At 51.0% G+C, this 23961-nt stretch overlaps 1 protein-coding gene across 1 annotated transcript; it reads right to left on the bottom strand.

Moving 5' to 3' along the window:
* Window positions 1-13291: 13291 nt before the first annotated feature.
* Window positions 13292-22988, bottom strand: TINAGL1 (tubulointerstitial nephritis antigen like 1). Its single transcript, XM_090268985.1, has 12 exons — window positions 22881-22988; window positions 22044-22355; window positions 21139-21202; window positions 17095-17187; window positions 16753-16867; window positions 15548-15671; window positions 15311-15461; window positions 15025-15214; window positions 14874-14919; window positions 14481-14604; window positions 13614-13659; window positions 13292-13508 (listed from the first exon to the last, which is right to left on the bottom strand). The coding sequence occupies exons 2-12, from the start codon at window positions 22348-22350 to the stop codon at window positions 13368-13370; spliced, it is 1401 nt and encodes a 466-aa protein (XP_090125111.1). The 5' UTR covers window positions 22351-22355; window positions 22881-22988; the 3' UTR covers window positions 13292-13367.
* Between the last annotated feature and the right edge of the window lie 973 nt (window positions 22989-23961).

Genomic DNA, 23961 nt, shown 5'->3' with positions numbered 1-23961 from the left:
ACTACCTCAAAACTAGAGACAACCAGAAGTTCCAGAAAATCAAGCTGCATGAAAGTCCAACAAACAAAGATATAAAGAAGAAATGTTCGTCCAGGCAGGTAGGAGGGGCGGAGCTGGGGCAGAGAGGATGTGGTGTGGTGGCGGCTGCAGCGGTGGTGGCTGCAGCAGTGGCAGCGGCAGGCTGGCAGAAAGTGCAGTCACACGTTTTAAAAAGTCAGGAGGGACACCTGGGGAGCGTTGCCAGCTCCTGACCAGACCGCACAGCTCATGGTCCCAGTGCCATGGAAAATCAAGCTCATTGCTTCTGACTGTGCAAACCAGTGGGGGTTGGGGCAGAGGAAGAAACTGCCCGTCTCTCAGCAGAGTCCACTTGTTTAAAGGGCCCCCAGGGTCCTACAACCTCCACAGACAGTTTATCTGCCCTTCCATTCCAAATGACAGCTTTGCTGGATAGAGTAGTCTTGGTTGTAGGTCCTTGCTTTTCAGCACCTTGAATACTTCTTGCCAGTCCCTACTTGCCTGCAAAGTTTTTTTTGAGAAATCACCTGAGAGTCTTATAGGCACCCCTTTGTAGGTAACTCTTTGCTTTTCTCTTGCTGCTTTTAAGATTCTCTCTTTATCTTGAAACTTCGGTGTTTTAATTATGATGTGTCTTGGTGTGGTCCTCTTTGGGTCTAGCTTGTTTGGGACTCTCTGTGCTTCCTGGACTTGTATATCTATTTCCTTCACCAAATTTGGGAAGTTTTCCTTCATTATTTTTCACATAATCTTTCGATTTCTTGCTCTTCCTTGTCTCCTTCTGGCACCCCTATGATTAGGATATTGGCACATTTAAGTTGTCCCAGAGGTTCCTGTGCCTCTCCTCATTTTTTTCAATTCTTATTTCCTCATTTTGTACTGGTTGACTGTTGTTTTATTCCTTATATTCCAAATAATTGATTTGAACCTGGTTTCCTTCTCTTCATTGGTTTTGTGTGGATTTTCCTTCATTTCATTTAGCATAGCCTTCACTTCTTTTCTTATGTGTTTGCCATACTTAAGGATATCTGTCAAGTCTGTGAGCATCTTTATCACTGGTGTTTTGAACTCTGCATCTATTAGATTGGCTATCTCCTCATTGCTTAGTTCTCCCACCGGAACCTTGATCTGTTCCCCCTTTTGGGCCATACTTTTCTGTCTTCTCACCTTGACAGGTTCCTGTGTGTGTTTGCCTCTGTGTCTTAGATAGAGCTGTCACACCTGTTACATTGTAAGGGGTGGAGCCTTAGGTATTTGTCAGTACAGGGTGGCCCGTTTCACCACGTTGTGGCACTGTATGTGGGGGAGGTTTCTGAGAGGGAACAATGCCACTTGCTCAGCACTCACCCTTTTTCCAGGCACTTCTTCCACTTCCGTATGGGACTGGCGCCTCTCTAGCTGTTGGCCTGGCCGTTGTTCCCAGAGTGGGTGGGTCTGCGGATGTTCTAGGACCATGGGAGCCCTTTAAACAGGTGGACTCTGCTGAGAGACTGGTGGTGTCTGCCTCTGCCCCAACCCCCACTGGTTTGCACAGTCAGAAGCAATGAGGCTTGATTTTCCCAGGCGCTGGGACCGTGAGCTGTGCAGTCTGGTCTGGTGCTGGGAGTGCTCCCCGGGTGTGACACTCCCTGCTTTTTCAAATGTGTGACAGCTCTTTCCACTGGCCTGCTGCTGCTGCCGCCACCACACTGCCCCGGCTCTACACCTCCTACCTGTCCGGATGAGTATTTCTTCTTTATATCTTTGTTGGACTTCCACAAAGCTCGATATTCTAGAACTTCTGGTTGCCTCTAGTTTTGAGGTAGTTGTATTCCTTCTTAGTTGTGGAGGGAGACGCAGTGTGTCTGTCTAAGCCTCCATCTTGGCCAGAAGTCTCATATAAAGTTTTGAAACTGGAGAACAATACTACTAACTGCTCAAGAATACATACAAGAGGAACAAAATTATACAAACTTGCATAGAAAGGATATCCACTTCTGGCAGTATGGTGGATAGGTACCTGGAAAGGCCCTCCCACTCCAAAAGAACCAGATGCTGCAAAAAACAAAACAAACGAACAAAAACAAACAAAAAAACCCATGATATAAAATTTTTATTGCTGGTTTTTCTGGAAGTAAAATGTCTTAGGAAATGAAATAAAACAAAAGGAAACCATGAGCTGAACCCAGGGCTAGGAATGGCGTGCATTAGGAGAGGCGGGTTCTCTAAGGTAAATTCTCACTCAACACAGCAATCAGGAGCACTGATGGGGACAACAGCAAGTTGTGGGACCTGAGTCTGAGATTCCTAGATTGAATAGAGACCTTGGAAGTATGTTAAAGTGGTTCCAGGTCAGTGGGTCTCCCTAGCTCTCAGATGCAATGAGCACAAAATTAAAAAAAAAAAAATTTAAATCACCACCCATCTACCTAAAATAAAAGAACTTCTAAGTATGTACTTTCAAAAGAAGGAAAATGATCAAAGAAGACAAGTCTGAGATGCGAGGATTGTCGAAAAAAGAAAATGGTAAACTTGTGGATAAATCTAAACCAATAATGTATAATATAATGATCATAATGGCAAATTTGTGGGCTACAAGGACAGACTAAAATGAAACCTGAGTGCAAGGTGAAAGCGGGGGCAGCCACTGGAGTGAGAGCGTTCCAAGGTTCTTGGACTGTTTGGAAGGAGGGTTGGACATAAAGGCCGGCTTGGTTGAGTGTGCAGTGCAAAATCTTAAGGATAGCCACCCTGAGAATAGAGCCAATACAGTAGAATCAATGACTTCTAACTCAGTAGACAGAAAGAGTGAAATAAGAAATGGAAACTCAGTCTACTTTTAAGAAAAGACAACAAAAAGCAGAGCAAAAGTGGGGCAAATAGGAAGCAGAAGGTAAAATGGTAGAAAAAAGCCAAATCGTTAGTAATAATAAGTCAGCAATACCCAGTTCTAAGTGAGATAGACCAAAACACCTCTCTTTATTATTAATTGATGTTTTTAATCAGAAAAAATAAAAGAAGGATATAGAAAATTTGAACAACACAATTAACAAGCTTGATTTATTAACACAAAGGGAGGCCAACACCCAAAACACTCTTCCCAAGCACACATGGACTGTCAAGAATCAGTCATATATACCACAGATTCTCTAAGCAAAAAGCAACTAAGGACTGGTAACAATAAACAATTTGTACACGTGTGGAAATTTAATAACACACTTCTGGAAACAACCCAAATGTTCATCCATAGTTGAATGGATAAATTAGTTGTTGTATAGTCATACAATGGGTTACTACACATCAAAATAAATCACACACAACTGCTATAACAGGCAACAAGATGGGAGAAACTCACACATGGAATGTTGAGTGAAAGAGTCAGAAAGAGTAAATGTTCTATAATTCCATTCGCACAAAATTCAAAAGTGGGCAAAATCAATCTGTGGTGATAAAAGTTAGAATTATGGTTACCTCTGAGGTGATTTTTAACTGGGATGCTGAAAAATTCTGTATCTTACTCTAACTTAGACAATAAAAGAGAACAATGAAATAAACCCAGTGAATGTAGGACAAAGAAATGATGAAGATAAGAACAAAACTTTTTAAAAAAGAAAACAAAGACACAATTGAGAGAATTAATGAAACAAAAAAATTTTAGAACAAAATTTATAAAATAGTCAACCCCCTAATACTGATTTATATAAAAATAGAAAAGGCACAAGTAAATAAATATTAAGAATGAAAAGGAGCCCTGGCCGGGTGGTTCAGTTGATTGGAACATTGTCCCATACATCATATCCTCAGGTGAGGATTAAAAAAAAAAAAAAAAAGAATGTAAAGGATACAATAACTATAGATCCAGGAGCAATTTAAAAAATAAAAACAGAACAATCTGAACAACTAGTTCTTTAATGTTATCATTTATTTCTCATTTCCATTTCTTCAGTCAATTTTGATGTTATATTTCATAGACACTTAACCATTACACCTATGTATTCCAATTTGTTTCCATAAAGTTGTTTCTCATGGTTTATTTTTTGGGGCCTTCTCTCTTTTTTCTTAGTCTTGCTAGAAATGTATCTATTTTCTTAGTCATGGAAAGCTGCAGGTCTTCTCTAATAAGGTTGACAGAAAAAGCTGGTAAAAATACAGGATACCCAGTTGAATCTAGATTTCAGATATTTTAATATTTGCAGGGGACATACTATTTATCATTTATTCAAAATTCAAATTTAACTGGGCTTCCAGTGTTTTATCTGGCAACCATATTTTATAACCTAATCTTGGAAGCAAACTGGCTACATGGTTTGTGGGGCTCCTTACTAAAAATTATTAGTAATTTCGTCACTGAGAGCAGAGCATTAAACCAACATGGAGCCTTTCGGAGAGCAGCATTGTACGGGAGAGCATGGGCCGCCCTCCCAGACAGCCAACCCTGCTCAGAAGTAACATACCCTCCCTTCTACCATATTCAATTGGGAGAAGCAAGTCACATAATGGGAGGGGACTACTCACACTGGCCTAGGCACCAAGATTTTCTTTGCTTCTTTTGTCATTTTCTGCCTGGAGGTAGCCTGATTGGACTGTGTTTATTCCTTTTGTTTCCTCTCTACTGGTTTAGATTACATTCTATTTCTGTTCTGTCATTAGTCCTCCTTAAATTTTTAACATACTCCAGTTAACAAAGTCTAAAGTTAATCAATATCCTTCTCTAGAACAACCAAGGAGCTTAGAATACCTTTGAACCTGATCATAAATTTCTGCCTATTATTTGATTGTTTTTCAGTTTTTAGTCATCCTTGTTTGTTTTATTCACCCAAATCAGTCTTTAAATTTTTAAAACTAATGTCCATGCTTCTCTGAATTTCCTTTGCTTAAATTTTTATCTCTCCTCTTCTTTATGAAAGTTACTTCTTTCTTCTGGGTTTATTTCCTGAGTTTTTCAGTTTCTTAACCTGATACGTTGCCAGAACCAAAGATCCCTACGGTGTTTATTAGTGATTAAAAAAATTATTTTTGATTGCCTCTCTAGTCATATCTTTCTTTTTGTTCCCAATATTGTGTATTTTTGCTAGTGATTTGTTTATTTTATTAAGGCTTAAAAAAAATTAATTTGACCTTCTGTTGCTTTTTGTATCGTTACTTTCTGCTTTATCTTTATTACTTGCTTTCTTCTACTCTCTTTGCGTTTTCTGATGGTCTCGTTCTCAAGTCTTGAACTGGATGCTTAATTCATTTGTTGCCAATCCTTCCTATTTCTAATAAATGCATTTCAGGCTATAATTTTCCCTTCAAGTTCCACTTTAGCTTGTTGTTATTCAGTTTTAAATATCTTAGTATTTCCATAATAATGTTCTCCTTGGCCCATGAATTATTTAGAAATGTTAACAAGCATTGAATTTCCTTGGCCAACATTTTATTGTTTCTAATTTTATTATATTGGGATTAGAGAATGTGACTGAATGATACTGATTCTGTGAGAAATTTTTAGTCTTTCTTAATGGCCACATATGTGGTATTTTAAAAAATGTTCTACATGAACTTGAAAACAATGGGTAACTTGATTGATTGATTTGCTACTTGGTTTTAAGAAAGTTTAATTAAAACTTCCCACTTTGGTTATATGTTCGTGACTTTCTCTCTGCAATTCTGCCAGATTTGCTTTATATGTTTCACCAAAATAAGTATAAGTTCATGATACATGTAAGTTCACATGTATTGGGAAGGGTTAGACTGCTGTTACACAAGAGCCTCAGAAAGAGTGGTTTAAATAAGAAGTTTATTTCTTGTTCATTAAAAAGTCTACAGCCACAGTTCATGTGAGGTTTGGTAAATGGGGAGCCCAGCAGGAGATGAGAGTGAGGGAAGAGCGAAGTTGGCGTATTTAATCCCCGGACCCTTCACTGTGAGGTCACTTCTGCTCTGCAGGACCCTCTCCATCCCAGTTTTGGCCCCCTCTCCCCACCTTGGCCTTGCAGGCCTAGGGGAGTGCTAGTTGCGCTTTTGCTGACCCCAGCTGCTGCACTCTCTCTGGCAACTCCCCTACTGCCTGTTTTGTTATTAATCCTTTTGAAAACAAACTCTGCCCCAACTCTCATTAGAGCAGCCATCTGTTTCCTGTTGGGATCCTGTGTGATCCTGGCTAGCTGGCATCGTGTTTTTAAAAGTCATTGATTCTGCATGCCTTTAGGCAAACGTGCACTCTCCCATACATGCTGGACTCGGAGCCCCACCGCTTCCCATTCTGACCCTCCTGGCTCACTCTTGTGTCCGCTTAGTCTCAAAGACAACTGAAGCAGAGATGGCAGAGACCCTGCGTAAATGGTCCCAGGCTAAGACAGCCAACCCATCCAGGTCTCCAGAGAACCATCCTGCCATGACGAAAGGAACTACTCCATCCACCAGTGACACCCCCTTGTCCCTCTCCACACAGGCTCAGCTTGGTCACTGGTCTGATGGCCAGAGCTGCCTCTCTCTGGACAAACAGCAGCTTGGGGTCACGGGGAGTCACCTTTATCTGAAGATGCTTTACTACTTCAGGGGAGTTAATACCTTCACCTGATGCCATCACCTTCTGCAAGACCCAGAGTTAGCCTTTAAGGTGACTTCGCACCTCTCTTCTCTGGTTCATTAGGTACCAGTTTTTTCCGCCTAACTCTCCGTGGGCCTGGCTTGTTTCCCTTAGTTCCTCATTCTTAGGGAAAGCCTCAATCTAGGGCACACAGTGGTAGCAGAGATCATTGTTCTCATTTTACAGACTGGGAAACTGAGGTCCAGAGTGGCAAGTGAGCTTCAGGGAGGTCAGTGGAGCTGGAATTTGAGCCTGGCTCTGTCTGGCTCTGAGTTGGAGGATTGTCAGGGGATGTGTGTGCATGCTGAGGGACAAGAGTAGAGCCCCGTAGAGGCATGAATGAGGACAGTGCCACAGGTGAGGGAAACCTCAAAGCCAGACTGGGACCCTCTCCTGGCCAGGCTGGGGCACAACATCTGGGTGAAGAGTGCAGAGTGGGGGCCACAGCAACCAGTTGGTCTCTGGGTTCAACAGACCGAGATCTACTCCCAGTTCTGCCCCTTCCTGCTTAGTCCCCTTGGGCCAGTGTCCAGGCCTCACACAGCAGTTACAAATGTAGGTAAAACATCCAGGCCACCTTGGCTGGTGTGGCTCTGTAGATTGAGCTCCGGCCTGAGAACTAAAAGATTGCTGGTTCAATTCCCTGTCAGGGCACATGCCTGGGTTGCGGGCCAGGTCCCCAGCTGGGGGCATGTGAGAGGTAATCCATCGATGTTTCTCTCCATCTCTTTTTCCTTACCTTTCCCTCTCACTAAAACGTGTAAATAAAATCATTGAAACCCCCCCCCCCCCCAGCCCAGTCCATAGTAGGTGCTCAGAGCTGGGACTGTACGGGTGCCTTCTCTTCACTACTTCTCTAGGCTATGGCAGGTGAGGATTCAGCCACCAGGGGGCCCTGACGCCAAGGTTGATGGCACCTCTGAGCCCAGCGTGTGTGCACCCATTCATTCACTTGTTCCTCCATTCTCCCGACAAACAGCTCCTTTGTCTCATCCAGGCCCAGCAGCACCTTGGGCAGTACTGAGCAGAGGCGGTGAGGCACAGCACTGTTCTCAGAGAGCCTGCCGTCAGCCAGGGCTACTGTGGTGGAAAAAGTGGGCTGGGGCTGGGGCTGGGGCTGGGGCTCAGGAGATGGATAATGACTGTACAGAGAGGTCAGGAAGGCTTCTCAAGGAGGAGGCCTTTGAACTTGATTTTGCAGGATGAGTAATTTTGGGGTCCCACTCTGCAGACTCTGACACCTCCCTGAAGCCCAAGCCCACCTGAGTGTTCATAAGTCCCCCTCCAACCCAGGTCACCAGCTTCTGTGAGGCCCAAATTTCAGGTCCCAGCCATCTGTGCACAGAGTTGGAGGCCAAAGAGCCTGCTTTGGGTACAAGATGAGGAGGGAATGTGAGTTCACCTGGATGAAGTTTGTGGAAAGCCCAGGCTTTGGGGCCTGACAACTGAGGGTCCCTACCACGGTTCAGCAATGTGTGCTTGAGCAAGTCACTTCACTTTCCCTCACCTCTACCCCGAGATGCAGTTTCCTCCTTGTGAAATGCTGGTAGTAATAGTCCTTAGCTAGAGTGCATATCTTCAGTATGGCTCCCTTGGCACCCATCTCTCTGATCTACAAACAACATATCCTCTTAACCACCTCCTGGCACCCTCTGGTGGGGACCATGCTGTGTGCAGAGAGCGCGATACTCCCCTGGAAGGCCTGCTCAGACTCGGCTTTGCTTTACTTTGGGAAGACTGACCGCAGAACACAAAGTGGGTGGAATCCTAGAAAAGTTATCTCCCAAGGCTCAGAAGGGAATCATCAGGGAGAAGCTGAGAGGGAATCCCTCACTCTTTTTTTAAAAAATTTATTTTTAGAGAGAGGGAAGGGGGGGCGGTGGAGAGAAACATCAACATCAAGCAGCTGCCTCTCACATGCCCCCAACTTGGCCCTGACCAGGAATCAAACCAGCAACCTTTCAATTTGCAGGCTGATGCTCAGTCCACTGAGCCACTGCAGCCAGGGCAGGAATCCCTCACTCTTTGACCTGCAAGTGGTATCTCTCTGGCTTGGCCCACAAATTCAGCAGAAGGCAGTGTGGGCTGTGTCTAACTCAAACACTTACTAGCTGTGCCACCTGACCAGTTACACCGTTCTCTGAGCCGTGGTCTCCTTAGCTGTTGTACGGAGCAGTGTCTAGCTGCTGTGGACTTGTTTCTATCATCTGCTCAGCGTTCCTCCTGCCCCTGAAATAGCAGCCCTCTCTTTCCCTGGGGATCTCTTCGTTCTCCAAACACCAATTCAGCAACGGCTGTCATGGCTTCCACGAACTTGTCCCTTGGCCCCCAGGTGGACACCTAATTAGAACAAGGCCAATCAGAAGATTTCCCTTTTGAGTTCAGTTTTGTTTTGAATCAGAACTGAGAAAATGGCTGTGGGCTGAGAAGCTTAGAAGGCCACATGTCATTGGCCACATGTCCTTCCTCATGGCAGGGTTAGTGTGTAGAAAGAACGGCAGGAGAGAGAACCATAATTTGTGTCTCTGATGCCAGCTGTGTCTGGGTGTACCAGCCCTGCTCACCATCTAGACGTTCAGCCTCTCTTAGATTCTCAGAGTCACCACACTGGTCGGCATTGGTTTCTAATGATGTATTTTCTCGCAGGGATGCATGTAGGATCAAATGAGCTAAAGTGTATGAAGAGCTCAGCCCAGGGCCTTGCCCACTGCAGGCTCAGTAGGCATGAATTCCTTTCCCTTAATGGGCACCAGGCAAGGACGGGAGTTGGCAAGATACCAGGAAGATGTGAGGCATCAGCACTCGTGAAGTGATGTAACTTAGCAGCTCATGGGAAACTGGAATCGGGTGCCTTGGGACCCTGCAGAGCCACACAGGAGACCAGAGTGAATGCCCAAGCAGAACATTTGGTGGATGGAAAGGATGGGGCTAAGAAAAAAGCTCCTGCTCCATCACTTTGTGGGAGGAAGTGCTGTCAACAGAGACACCCTCTGTGCCAGGGATATATGGTGAAGTCGCTGAAGGTCCAGAAGATGGACATCAGGAAAGGCTTAGAGAAGGGACATTTGAGCTGGGTTTTGAAAGATAAGCAAGAGTTTGGCTAAACAGGGAAAGGACCCGGAAAGGGACATTGAACAATTACTACCAATGAACCACTGTACAGAACCGATTAATATAAGGATTGAGATGGTCTGGGTTTGATTCCTGCCTCAAACACACTTTAGACTCATATACTTCTGTTCCTTATCTGCAAAATAAGGAGAGAGTTTGTTTTTAATATTAAAGGAGACAATATATGTAAAGCAGTCAGAGCAATGTGGTGGCATTGTGGTTAAACACTTAATACATGTTTAGCTTATTTGGAAAAGCCTTTACATTAAGTCAGTCTAATTCCCTTAAAATGTTGTAACTGTTATCATTTATTGAGCCCCCTAAGTTCCAAGCATGGTGCTAAATGCTTAGCATGCTTTACCTCACGTAATCCTCCCAGCAACTCCAGGAGGTGAATGCACCACATAGCGATGTCCCGGTCAACAATGACTGCATATACTTGGTAATGATAATAAACAACTATGTTGCTGCTTCATGTGTTTACCATACTTTTCATCCTTATTTTAAAGTGTACTCTTTCTACTTATAAAAAAGTTTGCTATTGCCCTGGCTGGTGTGGCTCAGTGGACTGAGTGCTGGCCTATGAACTGAAAGGTCACCAGTTCAATTCCTGCGTCACAGACCAGGTTCCTGATTGGGGTGTGAGAAAGGCAACCAATCGATGTTTCTCTCATACACAGATGTTCCTCTCCCTCTCTTTCTCCCTCCCTACTCTCCTCTCTCTCTAAAATAAATAAAAATAAAAAGAGAGAGAGAGAGAATAAAATCTTTTTAAAAAGTTTGCTGTCAAACAGTGTGCTGTGTTACGCAGGTAGCAGCCTCATCTCTTGTTTACCAGGTCTCTTGATTTTGCCATTTTCTCTTGTGCTTGATTTAATCTCGTGTTGTTTTGTGCTGCAACACACTGCACAGGTTTGTAGCCTAGGAGCAAGAGGCTATACCACCTAGCCTAGGTGTGCAGTGCGCTATACCATGGAGGTTTGTGTATGTACACTCTATGACGTTCGCGCAATGACGAGCTCACCTAACAAATTTCTCAGAACATTGCCCCCTTCTTAAGTGTCCAGGACTATGCTGTTATCCCGATGAAAGATAGGAAAACAGGCCCCGAGCGGCAAGATTCCATAGCCCGCATGGAACGGACAGAACAGGGTTCAAACCCAGGTTTGTCTGGTGAGCCCCGCCCTCGGCCCAGAGAGGGAAGACGCTGGCCTCAGGACACACCACCGCACGCGGGCTGGGGAACTTGGATTTCCCAGGGACCACTCAAGGGGAGTAATTTGGGGGGTGGGGGAACGGGGCTTGATGTTTGCTGGCTCTTTATAACAACACATCGCTGCTAACATCAGAGAACCAAGGGTGGCTGACGGAGGTTTCTTAGGCACGGCCAAGCCCTCCGCAGTCCCACCGGAACCCTCTCCCACTCCGGGGCCGGGCGGGCCTGGGCCTCCATGACCCGGGAACACGGCGAAGGAAGGGCTGGGCTGACTCCCTCAAGGTCTGCAGGCCTGGCGGAGCTGGAGCCTCAAGACCCGGCTGCGCCCCACCCCTTCCCAACAGCCTGGAGCTTCCGCCGAAGGTCCTTGTAGAAAATTCCAGCCTCGCCCCGCCCGGGGACGGGGTTTTCCCAGCCGGGTGGGAGCAGCGGGGTGCGTCCAGGCGGCTGCAGCCGGAGGGAATGGTGCGCCGCAGTCCCCGCGTTCCCTGGTGGGCGTCCCCGGTGCCCCTGGCTGGCCTTGGCTCCTTGGAGGGGGGCGGGCGCGCCAGGGCAGCCGGGCTCGGGACGTCCTGGCAAACAGGAAATGAGACAAAGGCGGCCCCTTATCGGCCCCGCATTCCTTTCAGGTGATTCCCGCCAGGCCACGGGACTCCGCGGGTCCCGAGGGGCTGCCCACCCGGGAGGCGGGCCTCCCTGACCAGTAACGCGGGTTTGGGCGAGGAGGAGCGCTGCTGTGGGGAGCCTCCTCCCCAGTAACAGCCTCCCCAGGCCCCTGCAAAGGCAGGGCTCCCTACTGACATGGCTGCTCAGAGAGGCAGGCTGGAGTCCAGGTCTCGGAGGCAAGTGGAGGGGAAAGAATGGGCCATAGCCACTGAACCATTTCACAAACCCTAATGCCACCTTATGCTGGGGGACCCGCGGGGGGACCAGGGCCCACTGAGAAACCGGACCCAGTCCCTGCCCACACTCCTGCCAGCATAAGGGAGGAGGTAGGAAGACACCCAGATAAGTGAAATCCTGGGTGAAAGGGCAGGGTGCAGTTGAGTTCAGGGAGGGGGTGTGTCTAAGCCATACTAGGTGGGGTTGAGGTGCTTTGAGGTGGTTTGCCCTCCACAGGTTCTGTCTGAAAGAAGGAACCCTGGACTCGGCTTTGAAATGGGAGTGGACCGGGGGTCAGGGGTGGGTAGAATGGAAGGTATCTGGACTGGGGGAATAGCATGTGCAAATGCCTAATGCTCTGCACGTGTCCTGGACACCTTAGGAACAGTGAGGACTCGGAAGTTGCCTGGATGGAGGGAGAAGAAGCTGGTGAGGATGCTGGTCAGGCAGGGCCTGATCGCCTTGAAACCCAGGCGGAGACCTAGGCTTATTTTGTTGGCACTGGGAGCCTGGGAAGGTGGGGTAAGGAGAAGGCTTGGAGAGGCAGGCTCCGCTTAGCCTGGGGGCAGGGGAAGGAGAGGGGCCCCCTCTCCTGGGTGGCTTGGAGAGGCTGATCTGCAGAGACAGAGGCTCGCCTTCTGTGGGGCTGTGCCCCCCCTTGCCTGCTGGGCACTGGCGCCAGTTCTGCTGATCGGTGGGCTGCCCTCCCTTCTCAGGCGGTGCTGACTCAGTGTCTGAAAGGGGGTATCCATGAGCTCACGTCTCTCTGGGGGCCAAAAGTCATGCCGTCCATGCTTCACCTCCAAGGGGTCAGTGTCCAGGGCCACTGACAAGTAGGGTTGAGTGAAGACTAAGATGTCTAGTCCACCCACACCTGTCAACCAGCAAGACCTCAGAAGTCCTTTTTGCTTTCTAAACATATCCTGCCCTGCCCTGGCTGGTGTGGCTCGGTGGATTGAGTGCCGGCCTGCGAACCCAAGTGTTGCTGGTTTGATTCCCAGTCAGGCACATGCCCAGGTTGCAGGCCAGGTCCCCAGTTGGGGGGACACGCAAGAGGCAACCACACATCGATGTTTCTCTCCCTCTCTTTCTCCCTCCGTTCCCCTCTCTCTAAAAATAACTAAAAAATAAAATCTTAAACATATGCCACCCTAATTCTGGCTTGGCTCTTTACTCCCAGAAGTTCCAAGTTACTAGAGTTATCAATATTGTTTTTATTTTAAAACAGTGAAAAGAAAAATAAATATCTTTGGAGAACAAGAGTATAGGGGTGGGGTGGGGTAGTGGGGCTGAAGACTTGGGGATATCCTGGCTTCAGTGGTCTTACATTGGGGTGCGGGGTCCTGGGATCTGCAGACTGCTTTCTCCCAGGCCAGGCTCTGTCCCGTACCCTCTGGGAGGTCGGGGGGCTCCACCAGTCTCGCCAGCCCGCGTCTCCCAGGCTGGGCGCTGTGTCAGTGGAACCCTCGTGAGGATTAGGCCCCTGGCAGCTGCTGGTGTCCGGAGCATGATTGGGCAGGCAGATGGGGCAGGGGGCACCACCCCAGAGGGGGCTCTTCTGCCCACTGGTCTGGCATGGTGGCCACAGTCTCAGTGGTGACCCATGTCCTCCATGCCCACACGGCCCCAGACACCCAACACGAAGCTCTCGATGTCACACTCGTTGGTTCCGCGCATGATGCGAAAGTGGCCCCTCTCGCCCCAGGCTGGGCCCCAGGAGTTGGCAGCGGTCTGGGAATGAGGAGAGGCATGAGCAGGGGCATGGAGAGGCCAGGGAAGTGGGGCTGGGGGTGGGGAGGGGACAGCTGCTACAGGGCCCGCAGTGCAGAGACTCACCCAGTATTTGAGTGTCTTCCCATCAGGTAGTAACTCCTCTCCCCACCTACGGGCCAGAAACAGGCAGGGGTAAGGGCACTGATTCTACCTGCTTTCAGGGGGCTCCACCCCCAGGCCTTCCCTATCAGGGCCCCTGTTGCCTTTGGTCCCGTGGATTCACCCTTAGGACTGGGGCAGGTCTCTCTGTCCCTGTGCACCTCCCTCAGTGTCCACATCTCTAAGTCTGTGTGCTCACACCCCATATGGGGAAGGGCACTGGACGGGATAACTGAGAGTGTGAAGGAAAGGGGGAATGATGGGGGCCTTCATCCCCTGGGGACCCCCATCCTGTGGACCATTTCTCTGGAACCTCACACTTCTGCCTGCCCTCCCTCCTCACTTGGGGAGCCAAGGAGGGGTAGATGCCAGGGATCAGAAGGAAGAGACTCAGAGAATGTGGGGAACTTGCCCCAGACTCCTGCTGCAAAGTACATTTCATTGGTAGGACAACGGAAATCAGTGACTCTGACATCTCCTGTTATCTCAGGTGGGGAAACTGAAAGCTGGGAAACCGAGTCACTGAGGCAGGCAGAGTTGAGAACAGGTGCTGAGATGGGGAGAGGTTGATCAACTTCTGAATCCTTATCTACGTTTCATTGGAATTATTTTATCTCTGTGTGTAAGAAAGGAACAGTCTCTCAAAAACCTTAAAAGGCACCCAACTCTTGGTGTGACTAGGGCAACTCCCTCCTCTTTTTGAGTCTCAGTTTCCTCGTCTTTGAAAGGGTGCTTTACAGGAAGATGGTCTGGATTCAAGGCAGGCTTAGAGCCCCCAGTGTAAGCTCAGCAGGCTCTACCCCCTCCGCCCTGCCCCACAAAGCCCCTCACCCTGTGATCTTGACAGAATGGGTCCCATGCCGGCGGTATTGCTCTGGCCTCCCACGGCTCACTGGTGTGTGGCTGTAGATGCCGCTCTGGTACAGGAAGAAGTCCTCATGCACCTCCATGAGGGCTGCGGACAGAGGTCAAAGTAGGACCGGCTCAGCCCATTAGCACCGGCGCTGTAGCCCTAGTGGAGATTCATGCCCAGGCTCCAGGGCCTCTCCTACCAAGAATCTAAGTGCCCCTCCAGGTGCTCCCCGTGGGGAGGGGACATGGTCCCTCCACTCCCAGCCCTAATGGACTTGCTGCTCAATGCTGTACAGACCACTTGTGCTGCTGTGTGCAGCCTGAAGTGGGCACAAGCTTCTGGAATTGGGGAGCAGGATGAGGGGTGCTTACCTTGGACAGGGCCATTCTCCATCAGCTCCTTCATGATCTCCTTCTCCTGGAGGGTAGGGGGTAAGGAAGAGAGTCTCCCTTAGGGGTGAGGCTCCAGCCTTTGGCCAGGCTTCCAGCTCTCCTCTGCGGCCTCACCCAAGTGCACACTTACACTGGAGCCAAGGCGGTAGGCAGGTGTGACCTGGTAGATGTCATTGGCGTGGGCATTCTGATTGGGGCAGCGGGCCGTGGCCTGGCGCTTGCCCCGACCCATGGCCCGGCTATGCATCATGCAGCGGGGCGCAGGGCCCGGTTCATTTCCCTCCTGGCCCGAGAACGGGTAGCAGTAGTCAGACACAACCCTGGAGGGGCAGCAGGGGGAAGCACGGGCAGAGTGAGCATGGCCTTCCCTAAGGCCCCCACCATGCCCGCTCCCTGCCCGCACCCCTGCTGCTCACCCTCGACGTCGCAGAAACCACCAGGCACCATCAAGATGCCCACCTTGGCAGCCCTGCTGGTTACGCTTGTCACAAGACAGCAGGTTCTGGGGTGACAGGACAGGTGTCATGTGCCCCAGAGAATGGATTGAGACGCGATCAGATGCCACGGCTGGTGGAGGGGAGTGGAAGAGCTGTCAGAGGGCGCAGACCTTGGCCCTCCTTCCCCGCCGAGCCAGCCCCTGCCCTCGGACGTACCTGCTGTGGAGAAGGCCCAGGAGCCTGCACAGTTGCCCTGGTCAAGAGGCTCGTGAATTAGATTGGGCCACTTCTCGGAGGCCTCAAAGGCTGTGGGCAGTACCTCCCCTGGGACCAGCACTGTCTGCAAGGCAAAAGTCACTCCATCTGCCTCCTGCCGGTCTGCCCCTCAAGAGGCCTGTTGGCACTGGAGGGCCACAAGGAAGAGTCCAGGGCCTTCTGCAGGTTGATCTTGAACCCTCCTGCAGCGGAAGGACTCCAGCAACCTCCATGTTGACTCGAGTGGAAGACCCAAGCACTGTTTAGTGCCTCCCTAGTGTCCGGTGCAGGGTGACTAGTCCTGATTTACAGGTGAGACAACTGAGGCCAGAAACAAGGACGTGGTCAGGCCAGAGTCACCCTGCTTTTCATCCTTAATACCTGCCTTGTTCCCCTTCTGCACCTTCCAATCTGTCAAATCCTCCTTTCTACCAGGACCTTGGGCTTCAGGCCTCAAAGGGCAGGGGAGGGAAGAAGCAGTCTGGTCCCGTGACCTGGCAAGCTGCCAAGGCAAACAGCAGGAGGCAAATAGCAGAGGCCCCAGGGAGTAAGGACAGGGGCAGCTTGAGCTGAAGTCCCTCTTCAGGGAGGGCCACTCCCACCAGCCTCTGCCTCCTGCCTGCCCACCGCTGAGAGATGGAGCCTCCAGCATGTGCCCAGCCCTGTCCTACTAAAGTAACCCTTCCTTACCCTTTGACTATTGTGGGTCTGGTCCCCATTTCTCCCCCGAGAGGGTCCCACTAGTGGGAAGGGAGAAGCCCCCTCTTCCCTTGGGGTTCCTCTGAGCTATTTCCAAGAATTGCTGCTCTCTGGCCAAAGCTGGAGGAGTTTCTGTTTTTCCCTTCCCAAAATACCAAGGTGACCTCCTGGCCCCCTGGGCCCTGACCAAGCTGTACTGGGACCAACAACATTTTTCCCAGTCTGAGGAGGTCAAGAAGGGGCTTGGGCTGGAACCACGACACTCAGAACCTGAGCATCAGTTTTTCTAGTTCAGCACATCTTGTTATGGGCAAGAACTGAAGGCCCAGAGAAGACCGACTTGTCCAGGATCACACAGTGTTGGAGAGGGACACACCCAGGCCCTTGGATGAACAGGGCACAGGGTGCCAGGATTCCTGGGATCCTAGGCCATGAGATGGCAGGACTGTGGGCAAGAATGGACATACGTGAATCTCATTCATGCTGGTCACGGAGGAAGATGGACGGATGGTGCCCAGGCGGTAGCGAATGCCCTCATCCAGGGTCATGCCCCAGAAGGCGCTATGGTTCCCAGCCCGCCACCTGAAAGAGAGGGGATGGAAGTGACAGACCTGCTAAGGCTCAGGGTCCTGGAGGTATGTGCATGTGGGTGGGAGAGACATATACTGGCTAAGTGTACACATAAAGAAGATCCGAGTGTGGGTGTGTCTGGCAGGACATGCTTCTTGGGCAGAATGTACATGTGTTGTGTGTGTGTATGTGTGTGTGTATGCACATGGGCCCACCAGGACATTTCCAAGGCCTCTCACCCATAGTTGCCATGGTTGATGGCGTTGATCATGTCTTGGTCCACCAGGCATGGCTTCTGATCACACTCCCACTGCCCTTTCTCCTGGCAGGTGCTAGGAGAACAAAAGGGAAGGAAGATGAGGCATTTGATTGCTGGGCAGCCTCTGAAGGGAAGAGGCCTCAGAGGTCAACATGGGCCTGAGATTCTGTACCAGTGTCTATGGCAAGACCCTTAGACGATCCTATTTATTTATTTTTAGAGGGAGGGGAAGGAAGGGAGAGAAACATCAGTGTGTGGTTGCCTCTTGTGAGCTCCCAAGTGGAGAGCCGCCCACAACCCAGGCATGTGCACTGACTGGGACTCACATTGGCCACCCTTTGGTTTGCAGGCCGGCGCTCAATCCATTGAGCCACACCAGTCAGGGCCAGCCTGGTGGTTTTAAATGTCAACTTCAAGTTCACAATTCTCAAGTTTATATCTGCCTGGATCTCTCCCAAAACTGCAGATTCAAGAACCTTGCTGCTACTAAGCATCCCCACTGGGCTGTCTAACAACAGGTCAAACTTAACACATCTCAAACTGAATTTCTGGTCTCCCCTACTCCCACAGCCCCCAGAAAACGGCCACTCCGTCCTTCCTGGAGCTCATGCCAGAAGCCTGATTCTTTCTCTCATTTGCTGATCCAATTCATTGGCAAATCCTGTTGGCTCTACCTTAAAAACACATCCACAATCCAAACCATGCCTCATTCTTTCCAGTACACCTCGTGGTTCAAGCACCTTTCACTTGGGTTATGCTGTAGTCTCCTCATTCTTCTCCCCACTTCTGCCCTGCACCTCCCTCCAGTATATTTTTAACACAGCTGCCAGGGATCCTGTTAAACCAAATCATATCATGTCATTCCTCTGCCCCAAACCCTCTACTGGCTTCACATCACAGAATAAGAGCCAAAGTCCCCATGGTGCCAGCAAGGCCCTGCACAATCTGTCCTCCTGGCCCCTGTCTGACCTCTTCCCCTTAGTCCTGGTTTCTGAGGCCCCAGCCAGCTGGCCCTCTGACTCTTCACACCAGCCGCTCCTGCCCCAGGGCCTTTGAGCTGCTCTTCCTTCAACATCCCATGGCTTACTCATTTCTTCCAAGTTTTCATTCGGATATCACCTTCCCCGGGAGGCCTGCCCTGGCCACCCTATCTTACAATTCAACATCCTCTGCTCTTCCTATCCCACTTGTCTGTTTTATGTCTCCCCTTAGCCTGCTGTCACTATCGGGCATACTGTATATTTAAATATTTATATTGCTTATACCTGTTTCCTCATATCCTCTAAGGTCCTTGAGGACAGGTATTATTTGATATTTCAGTGCCTACAAAATAAAATCTAGCACGTTGTAGGCACCCAATAAGCATTTGTTGAATGAACGAATGAAGCAGTATAGCAAACTAAGAGCATGGATTCTGAAATTCAAATCTGGGTTCTTAGCTGACAAAGCACGTGACCTCTGATAAGTTATTTAAACTATTGTCTATAAAATGAGGACAATAATGGTACCACCTTTCAGGGATGCAATGGCAGGCGTGCAAGGCTAGGCCCATCTGAAGTGCTCCAGAATTGTTATCGACCATTATTGTTCTCCTGACAGGAACCCTGGCCCCGCCCCCCTGGAGTCTCAGACTCAGATCCAGCTGGCCTCCTGACAGCTCCTCTGGGTGTGTAAAAGTCATCTCAGACTTAAAATGGCCAAGCTGACTTTCCCCAGACCTGCTCCTCTCCTAACACTCTCAGCTCAGATAATGGCACCTATCCACAGGTGTTTAAGCCAGAACTCTGTGTGGTCTGTGGTGTCACAGCACCCCCCCACCCCCACGCCTCCTCAATCAACAGGTCCAGGAAGCCACACCAGGAAAGGCTCCGAGTCCATCTGCCTGTCACCCTTCCACTGCCACCGAGTACTCCGGTCCTTCCTCACCTCTCACGTGGGCGATGGCAGTGGCTTCCTAACCAGGCTCCCTACCTTTTTATTATCCCCCTCACACCCCTTTCTGAAGCCAGAGAGATCTTTGAAGAATGTAAACCAGATTGTGTGCTAAATGGCTTCCCACAACACTTAGAATAAGAGACAAGCCCTCGCCTCAGCTTATGAGGCCCACGGGAAGTGACCTGCACCCTGTACTCCCTGGGGCGTCTCCCCATCTCACAGTCCCAGCAGCAGTGAGCTGGGTCCCACCTCCTGGCCTTCCACATGCTCTTCCTCCTGTGTTCCCTCCTGGGCCTCTCATCTCCCTGCATCAGCATAAACGGCCTTTCCTGAGTGGCCTTTCCCCACCCCCACCCCACTCTAAACTAGAATCCCTTATTAGTCTCTGTTTTCCCATCACACCTGTAAGAGGTTAAAGTGATACATTTGTTTGTGTGTCTGGTTCTTCACCACTAGACTGGAAGCTCCAGTACAAAGGACAAGGACCCATCATGCATTCTGGCTGCACATAGGTCTGTAAAAAATAGGTGTGCCCTGACTAGTGGTGGCTCATTGGTTAGATGTTGTTCCGCGAAGCAAAATGTTGTTGGTTCAATTCTTGGCCAGGGCACGTGCCTGGGTTGTGGATTTGGTCCCCTGTTGGGGCACCTGTGAGAAGCAACGGATCAGATGGATGTTTCCTTCCCACATCAATGTTTCTCTCCCTCTTTCTCCTTCTTTCCCCTCTCTCTAAAAATAAATAAATGAAATCTTTTTTAAAAAATAGGTGTTCACTGAACAATTGAATTCTATGAATTCTTCGATGCTTTTACAAGCTCATAACTCTATTGCAGGATGCTAAATTGCCTCCTTCCAAGCCCGCCTGAGGCTCCCGCCTCCAATGTTGCCTTTTAAGGAGCCTCAAGAGGAAACAAGACCCAGTATGGCTGGACTCTCCAGTTCCAGGAGTAGGCGGGGCACTTTCAGGGAGAGCCGGAGGAGACTGCAGGGAAGGGAGGCTCCCCTCCTTTTCTTTGCCCTGGGGCTCTCTGGAAGCATCCTTCATCCCTGGAGGGCTCACACAGCCTGAAAGGCCCATGGGCGCTGCCCCTTATTCCTCTCAGGTGCTAAGCACAGGGGACACTGCTGTCCAGAGCTGGCCTGGAAGGTAGGTAGTAGGCTGGTCAGTCCCCAGGGTTGCTCAAACAGGTCTAAACTGTACTGCTGACAGCAGGTCCCAGTATTCCAGAGGGGATTTGGGGTGGCCAGGCCCCAGGGACAGGTGAGGAGAGCATGTTAACCCCTCAGTGTCCAGAGGCATCCTGTTGGGACTGGCAGAATCATGCAGGCGTCTTTCTGAACACACACAGACACACTCTCACCCAGACACATTCTCACCCAGCACCCCTCACACCAGTGAGGCAATGGAAACAGCTCATGCGTAATGCATTCCAAAAAGTCTCCTTCTCCCTGGGGCCTCCCAGGCAGAGGACAGGGGTGGGGTGGGTGCAGGGCCTTCTCCTCTAAGTCGCAGGGTCCCCATTATTTCCATTATTATTCAAAGCTTCCCACCCAACCCTTCACCACTTCCCATCTCAGGCCTCAAATTAAAGGGGGGGGGGGCACTTCTGACCCCTTCATCCTCCTGTCCAGAATGGTGGGGGTGAAGGAGGGAGAGGGGCCACATTCCAGGGAAGGCCCTGTTACAGGCTGGCTGACCTCTAGTTCAGCCATCCCTGACCCTCATCCGGTCCAGGGCAGCGGATGCTGCAGTCAGAGGTTTCCTTCCTGGCGCCCCCTTCTCGGACTCTCTGGTGACTCGGAGAAAGGTTGGGAGGGGCAGTAGCCCAGCCCAAGCCAGGAGGGACCAGGAATGACTCCCAGCTCAGGGCTGCACCTGGAGTCCGGTATCCATGGTTGGTCACCCTTGGGGAATGTTGTTTATGTAAGATGACATAGTGTAAAAATTCCATGTCTCACAGGAGGAAACTGAGGCAGGGAAGGGAAAGTACTTGCCCCCAGCAGGTGAGTGACAGGAACAGGGTTTGAACCAAGTCTGTCAGCCACAAAGCCCCACAGGGCATGCCTTCTCCAAGCCCCAAACACTCACCAGCGGTTGCAGTTGTCCCAGTAGGTTCCCAAGACTGGATAGATTCTACCCTCATGCATACATCCTGGTGAGAGGGAAGGGAAGTAGTTGAGATGGCCAAGTCCTCAAAGGTCAGGTGTCTAGAAACATGCACACCCACACGCGCCTCCCAGCCCTCATTGAAACTAAAGTCAAACTATGACTTTAGAAACCACCTGCTACTTAGGAAGTTCATCAGTGACTCCAACTTAGATCCTTCTTGCTTCACTTACTGCCAGCCACAACACTCCCTGGATCCTTTGCATTTAAATGAGCTGAAGCTTGGAGATGGGTGCATGGGGAATCTGAGGCTCAGAGAAGGCCAGTGACTCCACTAAATTAATATAGCACCCTGGGATGATCACCCAGGGATGCAACCTCACACCCAGTCCCAAGTATTCTGTTGAACAAATGCATGGTGAAGAAAGGTGGAAAGGGCCGAAGGCAGGAAGAGATTTGCCCCATCTCCCAGGTGCGACCAGCCATCTCAGGGGTAGAAAATGCCGGGCAAAGGCAGAGGAATGGCTAAGATGACCCTGACCAACCCCTGCATGCTTTATCAGCCTGAGGGTGAGTCAGCGGGCGGGGCCGGCACCTTCCATCTCTGGAATATAGAAACGGGACTGGGAGAAAGGGCAGGAAGCTGCCCTTCTTCTGGGCCAACTTAAAATCCCACTGACTAAGGATCTTTTTTCTTGCAGTCTTGCTGGAGAGATTCAAGTTAGACCAGAGTAGGGACTTCCCTGGAGGTGCAGAGAGTGAGGCGTGGTCTCTTTCCCAGATTCTACAAAGCCTCTCCTGGAAATGTCAATGTATCAGCCTTGCTCCTGAGCCTCACTGAGTTTGAGGCTGAAAAACCAACCCACCCCTAGATGTCTGGTGCCCACCTTGGATGGGGGGGAAAGGGGGTGGCACGCCGAGGCAGAAGTCCCAGAAGTCCGGGCAGCAGTCGGAGATGGTTCGGTTGCAGAAGAGGTCACAGTAACAGGTAGAACCCAGGTAGGGCAGGGCGCAGTGGTCAGCGCGGCCTTGGCAGCACAGGTCCTGCTTCTGGCAGTACCTGCCGCCCGCATCCCGGATGCCCCGCAGGTGCAGAGCAGGTGCTAGCTCCCGGCGCCCACGACCCCGCCGGACACCCGGGGCCAACTCAGCCAACAGCAGCAACAGCAGCAGCCCCTGTGGACATCTCCACATGGTGCCTCTTGGGCCCCAGGGAGGGTAAAGGTCAGAGGTCTACGGTGGTGGGCAGCAGAGACTCCCTGGCACCCCAGGGACTGATATCCCAGATTCCTGGGACTGCAAGTATAAGGGGGTTATGCAAGATCAGATGCCGATTCTTGAGTCCTTAGGCAGGTCGTGGGCAGAGGAGCCACAGTTTATGTGCCTCGGCTTATAGAGGGGAGTGGACTGGACAAGAAAGGAAGCCCCTCTCTGGCCTGCCTCGGTAACTTCAAGGACAGGAGGTGGGGATTGTAGCATTCTTGGTGCCCCCACCCCCAACAGCCCTAGATGAGACCGGAGGTTTCTCCTGTCCTGGGTCCCTCCTCTCCTGCCTCAGCCTCCATCCCTGATGTGAGTCCCCGTCTCTTCGGTTCTCCTCTGTGTCCCTCCGACCGCTCCACACTCCCTCTCTGCCATCTGTCCTGTCCCCCTGCCTGCCCCTCTACTCCTCTCTATTCCTTCTGTCTACACCCTCTTGCTTCGGAGCAGGGGAGCGTCCCTACCTGATGAGGGGTGTGGGCTGGCCCAGGCTCCCCCACGCGGCGCCTCCGGACTCCTGCGACCGACTCCTGTGACCGCTGGACACTCAAAGTCAAGTGAGGAGCGCGGGGCGGGATCGCTTTTTTGTACCGCCCCACCCGCGGGGCCGCCCCGGCCCGGCGGCAGGAGGGAGGAGCTCCCGCACCTGGGGCAGCCCCGTAACTCCCCGTAACTCCGTAGCTGGGACTTGTGAGGGGCACGGTGAGCGGGTGATTTTCTCGCGTGGCCGCCTTAGGGGCCGGAGCTCCAACCGAAAGAGAGCGGATTGAGGTCTGACACCGGTAAGGACTTCCCCGTGGGCTTCACCGTGGGGCTCAGGGGCTCGCGCGGAGAAGGAGAGGTGGGGCGCAGCGGAGCTCCAAGTTTGGGACCTAAATTTGGGAAATGGTGGGGCGGGAGCCGGCGGCAAACATCTCTAAGTCCCCTCCTGAACTCTCGGTAATAAAACAGCCATGCACGCCCCTCTCCCAGTGCCCCCTAGGCTTGGAGCCGCCCCAAGCTAAGTTCCTAGGAATGATTGGAATCCCGACGAGGGTGGTTTAGGACCGGAACCTGCAGGTTCCTTGAGCAGCTCACCGTCCTGAGGGGGTGGGGTGGGCGTGATGTAGAGGCTGCCTCCCTGCCCTGCAACCCCTCTTCGGGTCTGCGGAGGCATCTCGCCAAGCACTGCCCCGTCTGTCTGTTAACCCTGAGGGCATCCTGCTTTGGCACCTGTCCTCCTCCAGGGCCCAATGGCAGGAGTCCTGCCAGCTGGTGCCCCCTCACCACCCCCCCGCAGAGCCCCCCTTCCTTCCCGGGACATAAACCCTTCCTTTGCCCCGGCTGTCCTGGGCCTCAAACAATGGGGCTTCTGTCCCACCAGCCTGCCGTCACCTTTTACCTCCTCGTTTCGCAATCTCCTCTCTCCCGACAGGTTGGGTTCAGGCCTGAGGACTCTAACGCAGAGAGGATGAAAGAGACTGCACCTGGACAGATCTTCCGCGCCCCATGCGGGGGGTCTCCAAGCTGCCTCTAGGGTGGGGAGCAGACCGAACATCAAGCTTA

The sequence above is a fragment of the Furipterus horrens genome, unplaced genomic scaffold (genome assembly GCF_987537825.1).
Source record: "Furipterus horrens unplaced genomic scaffold, mFurHor1.1.pri manual_scaffold_3, whole genome shotgun sequence".
Lineage (NCBI taxonomy): Eukaryota > Metazoa > Chordata > Mammalia > Chiroptera > Furipteridae > Furipterus > Furipterus horrens.
Note: the sequence above shows the minus strand (reverse complement) of the source record. Positions and strands in the feature narration are given on the sequence as shown.

Coding starts and splice junctions, on each gene's coding strand:
- TINAGL1 (XM_090268985.1), bottom strand. CDS start 22,350: ATGTGGAGATGTCCACAGGGGCTGCTGCTGTTGCTGCTGTTGGCTGAG. Junction 21,203..22,043: donor CCCTTTCCCCCCCATCCAAG/GTGGGCACCAGA, acceptor CCCTCTCACCAG/GATGTATGCATGAGGGTAGA. Junction 14,920..15,024: donor CCTACCGCCTTGGCTCCAGT/GTAAGTGTGCAC, acceptor CCTACCCTCCAG/GAGAAGGAGATCATGAAGGA.